The sequence below is a fragment of the Chiloscyllium plagiosum genome, unplaced genomic scaffold (assembly GCF_037043375.1).
Source record: "Chiloscyllium plagiosum isolate Xiang-an unplaced genomic scaffold, Cpla_swu_hap1 HiC_scaffold_43, whole genome shotgun sequence".
NCBI classification, from domain to species: Eukaryota; Metazoa; Chordata; class Chondrichthyes; order Orectolobiformes; family Hemiscylliidae; genus Chiloscyllium; species Chiloscyllium plagiosum.
This window is the reverse complement of record NW_028270181.1, coordinates 20,035,747-20,046,190: the sequence shown is the minus strand read 5'-3', so window position 1 is coordinate 20,046,190 and position 10,444 is coordinate 20,035,747. Positions and strand designations below refer to the sequence as shown.

Here is a 10,444-nt window from a genome sequence, read left to right as displayed (position 1 = left end):
TACAAACAGCATTTAAAGACTTTCATAATTCAGAGAATTACTGGTAAAAGTACATTCTCAGTTACTTTATTTAAAGATGATGGAAATGGGGTCTTTTCCAAAACTTCTGATTCAAAGTAGAGATGCTGTGCAATGAACCACAAGACAATCCTCTCTTCTTTCTTCCTCCCACTCAAAAACTACTTTGCTTGAGGATAGAAGTTAGTTGTTTTATCATTTAAAAAACCCATAAGGAACTGTTTTGTCTTAATGTAGGCATTATAGGTCTATTTTAAATAAACTAAAGCCTTTGACAAAATAACAGAGTCAAATTTAATGACAATGTTTCCAACAGTAATTTCTACCTTACAACAATTAACACACTCAATGAATAGGCAAAAATTAAGTTCAAAATGCTTTTATTTTATATAACTGTTATTCAAAAGCAGAGTTTGGACAGAAAGCGTTTCTGGGGTAATCAGATTCTTTTCCACATTTTAGGGAATTCCAGAGAAGAGAATATCTGGATAAACCTTTCTGGAAGCAACTTATAACTTGCACAAATTCTTCACTTTCCTTTGCAACAGTCAGAGATTCGGGGCAGGAAACTAGACAGAGGCCAGAAACAAAGCAAGCTGAACTCCTGGGAATTAGCACAAAGGTTTTGTAAATTTAGAAAGAATTAGAAGGAACCCTATAAAAGTAGCATTGTATTGTGTTACAATGAGCAAACCTGACTCAAGAATGCAGTCAGACAGAAAGGCATCAGAATTCCCAATTACAGCTTGTTACCGTACTTGTGAAATATTTGGAAAACAATGTAGAATATTCAAGGACAAAATCAATAGTTGCTACAGATCATTATGTAAGAAGGAGAAATCAGTTCCATTGTGCAGAGTTATGGTTATATTGACCGACTTGTAGAACATACTTGTTCCCTGGGGTATTATAGATTAATTTCTGAAAATAATCCAGTTTTTATTCAAACCACCCTGTTTCAAATCTCTCTAAATAAATCTGACTTGTCCCTCCCACCCCAGATCTTGGTACTGTTTAACATAATGGAATCTATATCAACAATAATTGCAGTATATATGTTATTGTCAATAGCTTCAAATTATGTGATATTAATGTATTTTAAAATGTATTCCAACTGATTTAAATGCTTTCTCATGCATATTATTCCAATGAAAAAATCCCTTTACATTTTGGGATTCTTCACTCAAAGATTTTCCACTGAAATTGTCCTCCAGAATTACAAAAATCATCTTGTCACAGCTTTAAGTGCCACTGAGCATCTTGCACACAATAATTTGAAACATGGTCAATATCATCGCAAACACATTTTGCACACAGCCAGATCCTTTAAGCTGCTGTGAGGTAGATGATTGATTAACCTGTTGTGGGCCAGGGTTTTAACATCTGATCTTCTTTGATTATTGTTACAGGGTTGTTTAACATCTGTACGAGTAGGGGATTGAAATCAACAGATCACCTCAGTATAGCACTACGGTGTCAGTCTTGGTTTTTGGGTCACTTCCTGGTCCAGGACATAATTTTTTGATTTGGAGGTAAGTTTACTTACAACTAATCCAAATGAACACTTTGCATTCCTCTCTGTATAATTTATAAAGTTTACAAATAGAAAGGATTAAAGCTTGATTGTTGTTTTACATGTATTAACGATTAATGGGAAAATATTTTTTTTTGGCTTTATCAACATGTGTTTATATTTTGCGAGAAGCAGACCAAAACGCCAAGAGATTACCTTCTTACCTAAACATTCTGACTGTTATTAATGTTTTGTGGGTCTACCATTGACTGCCACTATGTTTATTTTTCCTGTTAGGTTTCCTTACCCCTGTCCACTGGGATGGATGCATCATTTCCCCTTTGGCGCCAAGGCCTTGATGTGGAATGATGTATCTGTTTTGCAGTGAGTGAGAAGTCTTCACTGCTGTGGCATTTAAATTGCATACCTTGTTCTACCTCACCACTCCAAAACTTTGCAATTCCTGCAAACTCTTTGGTATTAATGGGAGTGGAGGATTCTGCAAAAACTCTGCAAGTGTGCCCGCGTAATTTGTGGATTAAACTTAAATCCCACCAGTCCAGCGCCAGCTAAGATCCTAGTGGGAGACCGACAGATTCTCAGGGGAAGCAGCCATTACCATTCAACTCCTACTGAACTCACAACTGGGTTGGAGGGAGTTCCAAATGATCTTGGCTTGTTCTGCAGTAACTTCATCTTTGAGATTATGTGAAGTTGACCGTGTTCAAAGCTCACTTATTTTAAAGAAGCTGTTGTATCGCCTGATTCACGTATATTATGAGGCAAAGCCAGCAAGTTGCAGTGTCAAAATGCAACTTTTCAGGTCAACAAAATGACAGGATTGAAGCACTCTCTTTAACTGTGATGCAAGTGCTCTGCTCTTTTAGTTTCTTTTTAAGTTTTAAAACTTAAAGTAGGTGTGACGTATGTAGACAAATGGCTAATAAAGTGGTCGTCACAGAAAAGCTGAAGACACGGATCTCAATGTATTTCGATATAGATATTCAACTTGTAAATCATATAGTAAGGGTTTACATTCAACAGCTTGTTACTAGGTAATATACTGTGCATGATGGCAGTCTGCATAGAATACATAAGGGTGCCTCATTTTTCTATAGTTGCATCAGCACTGAGGATCATCACATCTTCGCAGCCTTTACATCATGGATTTCCTGCAAAGTAATGGATGCCGTCATTAGCAACTATCCTAGCATCAAAACTTAATGGAACTGAAACATCTCAAGCTTCATGAATTTTAATTCCCTTTAGTTTTGATCATGTGCTAAATCAGTTTTCTTCAAGCAATGGAATTCAAACTGTGGCACTCTGGGTATACTTATCTTAAAGCATGGCACGTATACCAAGGCAGTAACCCCTGAGCCCTTTGGCAGAATTGGATTACATTCCTAGCATGCTGGAGTTTTCAGAAGCCTGCAATACTCAACACCCGACACCAGGAGCGCACTCTCTCCCTGACCTCCACCAAGCATTTTTTCACTGGAATGCGGAAGGTTGAGAGGTGACCTTTATAAAGTTTTACAAAACCATTACAGGATAGGTGAGTTGATGGTAGCTGGCTTTTCCCTAGGATGGGAGATTTCAAGACCAGGGGACACATTTTTAAGGTGAGAGGAGAGAGAAATTTTTAAAAGTATGAGCAGTAAATCTTTTACACAGAGGGTGGTTCTCGTGTGGAATGAGCTTCCAGATGAAGTGGTGGATGTGGGCACAATTACGACATTTAAAAGACATTTGGATAAGTACATGAATAGGAAAGGTTTGGAGGGATATGGGCCAGGAGCAGGCAGGTGGGACTAGTTTAGTGTGGGATTGTAGTCGGCATGGACTGGTTGGATTGAAGGGTCTGTTTCTGTGCTGTATGACTCCATGATTCCAGGTCAATGATGAAACTTAATCAGGTTGCTGTTAATTTTAAACTTCTCCCTCTATTGCCACAGCTAATCTGACTGTGAAGACCAAACCGAGTGTTTAAGGAAAATGTAGGTGTATTTCACAATGCATTTTTCCCATTTGTAGATCATTTCAATTTGTCCAACCATGTTTGGGCAGGCATACTGAATGTTAATTCCAGTGGAAAATCCAGTGGTCAGAAACTGACAGAAACAATAATACAGACGGCTTCGCAAGGACCAAAACGTCTCGGCAAAATATCAAATCTTTCAGTTATTTTCTCTCACACAGTGTAATATGTTTTCTTGGACCGGTGGGAGGGTCCCATCAAGTACTAATTTGAACAAAGTTAAAAATCACACAACACCAGGTTATAGTCCAACAGGTTTAATTGGAAACACACTAGCTTTCAGAGTGCTGCTCCTTCATCAGGTGATAGTGGAGGGCTCAATACCACCACTACCTCCACTACCACCTGATGAAGGTGCGACGCTCCGAAAGCTAGTATGCTTCCAATTAAACCTGTTGGACTATAACCTGGTGTTGTGTGATTTTTAACTTGTCATGCCAGTCCAACACCGGCATCTCCAAATCATAATTTGAACAACTAACTGATTCCATACCCCAAACACAAGCTTCAGATTCTCCTCATATTCGAAGATATAATATTATTGCTTATTGCCTTCAAGTCGTTCGACAAGGTTCCCCATGGGAGACTGATTAGCAAGGTTAGCTTTCATAGAATACAGGCAGAACTAGCCATTTGGATACAGAACTGATTCAAAGGTAGAAGACAGAGGGTGGTGGCGGAGGGTTGTTTTGCAGACTGATTGTTTTTCTGACCAGTGGAGTACCACAAGGATCGGTGCTGGGTCCACTACTTGTCATCATTTATATAAATGATTTGGATTTGAGCATAAGAGGTATAGTTAGTAAGTTTGCAGATGACACCAAAATTGGAGGTGTAGTGGACAGCGAAGAAGGTTACCTCAGATGGACCAATGGGCTGAGGAGTGGCAGATGGAGTTTAATTTAGATAAATGCGAGGTGCTGCATTTTGGGAAAGCAAATCAGAGCAGGGCCTGTACACTTAATGGTAAGGTCCGAGGGAGTGTTGCTGAACAAAGAGACCTTGGAGTGGAGGTTCATAGCTCCTTGAAAGTAGAGTCGCAGGTAAATAGGATAGTGAAGAAGGCGCTTGGTATGCTTTCCTTCATTGGTCAGAGAATTGAGTACAAGACATTGGTTAAGTCACTTTTGGAATATTGTGTGCAATTCTGGTCTCCTTCATATCAGAAGGATGTTGTGAAATTTGAAAGGGTTCAGAAAAGATTTACAAGGATATTGCCAGGGTTGGAGGATTTGAGCTATAGGGAGAAGTTGAATAGGCTAGGACTGTTTTCCCTGGAGCATCGGAGGCTGAGGGGTGACCTTACAGAGGTTTATAAAATCATGAGGTGCATGGATAGGGTAAGTAGGTCTTTTCTGTGGGGTATAGGCATAGGTTTAGGGTGAGAGGGGAAAGATATAAAAGAGACCTGAGGGGCAACATTTTGACACAGAGAGTGGTGCGGGTGTGGAATTAGCTGCCAGAGGAAGTGGTGGAGGCTTGTACAATTGCAACATTTAAAAGGCATCTGGACGGGTATATGACTAGGAAGGGTTTGGAGGGACATGGGCCGGGTGCTGGCAAGTGGGACTAGATTGGGTTGGGATATTTGGTTGGCATAGATGATTTGAACCAAAGGGTCTGTTTCCATGCTGTACATCTCTCTGACTCTATGACTCTAAGTCATTCCTCTTGATGATATTGGACTAAATTTGGCTTTATTCCAAGGGTGGGTGTGAAATGCAGAGTTAGTAAAGTCTTGCTACAACTTGTAGAGGGCATTGGTGAGACCACAAACTAAAGTACTGCGTGCTGCTTTGGTCACCTTATTTGAAGAGGATATTATTGCATTGAAGAAAGTTGAGGGACGGTGGATGAAGGGGGTTGTCTGATGAGGAAGTGTTGAGCAGATTGATGTCTAAACTCATTGGAGTTGAGAAAAGTGAAATATTTAAGATCCTGAGGGGACTTAGGAGTACATATGGCAGAGTCGTTGGGCCAAAAGGTCTCTTCTGTACTCTGATTCTATGATGTGATGGGACAAATGCTGAGAACGTTGACCTTATGGAGGAATCTAAACGTATTTTCAAAATAAGGGATCTCCCATGCAATGCAGAGGGCAATGGATTGAGGAGGGGTCATTGAATATACTCAAGGCTGAATTTGACAGATGTCTAATTGAAAATGAAGGCAAGAACCATGATGGACAGACAAAAAAATGGAGTTTAAGGCTGTGATTAACTCAGCTGTGATTTATTTGAAAGGCAGCGTGTGCTAGAGAGACCAAATGGTCCATTGCTGTTTCTTTTTTTTATTTCTTTTGCTAATTCTAGACAACACAAGTTGGCAGGTCATAAACCATTGAATTCTTGGACTTATTATGTCCTGGCTTCACATGGAGACCTGCTCACAGAATAATTGATCAATTCTTCTCAAACTGCATATGAGAGTATAAGTTCAAAGGTTCTAATCGGGAAACTAAAGAGTGACTATTGAACTGAAGCTGGGCTTATTACCATCAGCTAGTTAATGCTCACCAGTTCATTTATTTCTACACGACAATGATGTTGAAATTGAAAAGGACGAAGGGATAGACTCAAATGTTTATGATTAAATGAGATTTGCCAGGATAAATTTGGAATTTCTGTCTGTCTTTAAATGAAAACAAAAATACTTAAACAACTATCTTGTCGCAGAAATGCTGTTGTTGCAGTGTCAACTCCTGTGACAAAATCAATGCAATGTGATTGTGCTAGATATCAATTCCTTCCTGGCTACCTTGTAACCCTCTAAATCCCTGTCTGCACCTTGCTTCCTCAACCTTAAGTAAGCTTCCTTCTTCCTCTTGATTAGATATTCCACATCCCTTGTCACCCAAGGTTCCTTCACCCTACCATCCTGTCCTTGCCTCATTGGGACAAACCTATTCAGCACTATCAGCAAGTGCTTTCTGAACAACCTCCTGAAGAAACCTCCTGAAGTCTGAAGAAAGCTCCTACTAAAGTGACTGCTCCTTCCCTGTTTCTGACTTCCACCCATACTGATTCTATAGACAAACCCTCCTCGATGACGTCCCTTTCTGCAGCTGTGATCCTATACCTGATTAAAAATGCCACTCCCCCACTTCTTTTACCTCCACCCCCTCACCCCCATTCCTTCTGAAACATCTAAACCCTGGAACATCCAACAACCATTCCTGCCCCTGTGATATCCGAGTCTTTGTAATGGCCACAACAACAGTTCCAAGTACTGCTCCATCCTCTGAATTCATGACCTTTATTCCTGATACTTCTTGCATTAAAATGTGACATGGAGGAGCCGGTATTAGACTGGAGTGGACAAAGTTAAAAATCAAATAACACAGGGTATTGTGTGATTTTTAACTTTGTATTAAAATAGACACAATTCAACCCTGACTGCACCTTTGTCCTATCAACTTTCTATCCTTCCTCAGAGTTTCTGCACACTGTGTCTGGCTGTTCACTATCTACTCCATCATCTGATTGGTAGCTCTAGTTCCCACCGCCCCCCCCCCCCCCCCACCCCTCCCAAACCAACCAAGTTTAAACCCTCCCGAAGAGCTCGAGCAAACCTCCCACCCAGGATATTGGTGCCCCTCCAGTTTAGGTGCAACCCGCCCTTCTTGTACAGGTCCCACCTTCCCCAAAAGGTACACACCTCTTTAAATATACCATAAATAGATGTCCCATTTGATAATGCTTAATATAAATGCTCCCAATTACAGGAGGGGCACTCCATTTGTATATAATTTGAAGAGAATCACGTGGTTTTTGTATCCTTACAGGTTTCTGTTTCTGAAACGAAGCCATCTTGTTTTAGGATGAATGCAGATCTGATCACCATTGTTCTTCAAAGTGGCTCTGTCAAAACAAAGAGGAAAGTGCACATTTAATGCAGAACAAAACAAATCAATGATAAATCTACGGCCATGGTGTATTTCTAAGCCTCATAAACCAGACAGCATGGGTACCTGAACATTCTGAGAACATCAAACCGTAAAAAAATAGGAGCAGGAGAAGGCTGTTCAGCCCCTTGAGCCTGATCCACTACACAATGGAATCATGGCTGGGAGATGCAGGGAGCAAATCCGTCCCTCGACCTTACCAGCTGAGCCAAGAACGGGAGGGGGAGTCCCAATGAGTAGCCGGGGAAGTCTCAATGGATACATGTTGGAGCTAAGGGGCACTCCCAGATCCAGCCAGCTTTGTTTTGTTTCCATACTCGGGAATTCCCGGGCTGACAAGAAGTCAACAGAATTGGATTCAGCGCAGTGGCATTTTGCTATGAACTGAAAACATTGCGTTTCATTTTGTAACTTCCGCAAAACACTTTGGATAGGAGCCTGTAGATCTAATTTCCTACTGGTCACGGTCCCAGTATAATCAACCTGTACCTGACACTCCCAAAAGGATAGCAAACGTAGAAAAATGCAAGGGCAGGACAAGTGAAGGACTGCCGAGTAGTTCTGAGGAAGGGTCACGCAATCTGAAATGTTAACTCTGATTTCTCTCTGCAGATGCTGCCAGACCCACTGAGCTTTGCCAGCAATTTCTGTTTTTGTTTCTGATTCACAACATCTGAAGGTCCTTCATTTTTTTTTAAAGGGCTGTCCTATATTTTCATTTACTAGTGGACACATCTTGCAGTCAGCAGTGCAATGGGAGTGTACACCACTGACTGCAACTTCAACTGACCAATTACATTTTTATAGACAAAGTTCCCCATGGTGATTCTCAATCCCTTACCCCTGAATGTTCACATCCTCACAAACTAACAAAACCCAGACTCTCCCTGCAACAATAGAAGCCTCCCCTTCACCCACCAACACAACATAGGTCCCTCACCCTTCTCCCAACAATGCCACACCCTTTCTCTACTTCAAACCTCCCAGAAAAACTCAGCCCCACTCCCCAAAATTGTTCATCCCATATCCCCCACCCCAACCTCTGCCCCCAGCAATGTTAAATCATCTTCTCAGTTCTAGAGGTGGTAAGCATTGTCTGGGAGTAAGGGTCAACATTGTTTGGAAGCAGGAGGTGGGGAGTGAATATTGTCAGGAGGGCAGTGAGCCAGGCTGGGATTTCTTTCACTAACTTCAAGATGCAGGTTTTACAGAAGCTTTAGAAAAGGTTGAAGTAACTCCAGGTGGAGAAAACAATACAAGTGTCGGACAAACAGCCCAGGCCTGGGTAGAAATAGTTGTCTCATCCCACTGTCATAGGGGAGACAGGCACAGTAACATTACCAATCAGATGTAAGTATGTAGACTCATCAAGACAAGCTCAGGGTCCTGAGGCACAATAATACCTTAAGTGGAATTATTCACACCTTCCTATATTAGGCCTGTCCAGGTCACACTTGTCATTTCTGCATCTTCCTCACAGCTCACCCTTCCTCCCAGCTTCCTGTCATCTGCAAATTTTGAGATATTGCATTTATTTCCCTCGCCAAAGTCATTTGGTGCATGTTTTGAATAATAGCTTCTGAGCCGAATTTTAGGGTAACTTACCATTTTGATTTCTGGGCTTAAATTCTTTTGCTGATATCATTAACTATGTCAATCACAAAGCCTCCTTCAAAAGCACTTTCCAAACTCCTGACCATGCCATCTAGAGGGATGAGGGCAGCAGATACATGGGAACCACACCATCTGCAAGTTCCACTCTAAGCCATTCACCATTCTGACTGGGAAATCTATCCATGTCCCTCAGTGTCAATCAGTCAAAAACTGTTGGAGTCTCTACACCACATGGTCATGCCAATTTTAGACAGAGGCTCACCAACACTTTCTTGAGGGCAGCAATATGAGCCTAGCTAGTAATACTCACTTCCCAAGACTGAATACTAAGAAACTCATTTCGTCACCTTTTTCAAGATTCTTGGTTAAACATTAATCTTACCAATTGTTTCCAACAATGATAATCTCCTGTATGTCTTTACTCAGAGTGTTAGTTAACTAGGCTGTCTAATTGACTAGCATTTGGATCAAATCAGTACCAACAGTATTGGTACCTTTCTCATTCTGGCAGAGAAAGATTTAGGACCAGTCTTGGCCTTCCTACAATAAAAATCATGGCACTTTGCCATGGCTCAGTGTGTAATCACCAACAACCTGCCTTTCAATAATAAAACAGTTGATAATTTTCAAAACGAAAGATTTGGAAATGCTTCAGTTAAGAGGGAATTGGATGGTGCAAATGTGTTAGATGCGACATCTAGTATCGTAGAATGGTACAGTACAGAGGAGACCCTTCATGCCATCAAGTCTCTCCCAACAAAGCTACACTAAATCTACACTGGTTCCACTGCCCAGAACTAGGTCCATAGCCTACCTTGGGGATTTAGCTTTAGCCTAGTCTGCCATCCTCTAAGATCATGGCTGATCTGATGCCTTCACATTCCGACTTTCTGCTTTCACCCATTTGTTACGAAATGATGCAGTGGCTTTAAGAGGTGTATTTTTGTTTGAAAAGAGGCTTTAAGGCAGAGGCACTCAGCAGTCTACTCAGCCACTAGACTAAACCGTTTGTGAGGCCTTTGGTTTTTTTTTCAATGGTTGGAATAATAGAAGTAACCCAAATGGATGGGTCAAGTTCCCACAGAGCCAGGATTTTTAATTTTCAGTAGTAGTTGTTGCTGGGTCTTCAAGCTAAGTATGGAAGCTGCAATACATCTCTCCCCGCTACTCTCTCGCTGAGTTTTCTCTTGATGTTTTCCTCCTGGACAAGAGAATTGCCTGTGAGATGATCTATTTTCCTGAATTTGCCATTGTCCAAGGTGTGTTTGTGGGAACTTTAATATATTGGAACAGTTACTGTTTCGTTGTTAAATAATCTAATATTTTGCTAAGATTTCCAACAGGTTTAAGGTAT

At 41.1% G+C, this 10,444-nt stretch overlaps 1 protein-coding gene across 1 annotated transcript in view; it reads right to left on the bottom strand.

The window, feature by feature from the left end:
- Positions 1-381: 381 nt before the first annotated feature.
- Positions 382-10,444, bottom strand: part of LOC122541823 (stromal cell-derived factor 1-like) — a 32,803-nt gene continuing 22,740 nt past the window's right edge. The window contains exons 3-4 of the mRNA XM_043678846.2: positions 7,355-7,432; positions 382-2,703 (exon numbers count right to left, since the gene is read on the bottom strand). Of these exons, the coding sequence (XP_043534781.1) occupies positions 2,688-2,703; positions 7,355-7,432 (94 nt within the window). The 3' untranslated portion in view covers positions 382-2,687. The remainder of the gene's footprint in view (positions 2,704-7,354; positions 7,433-10,444) is intronic.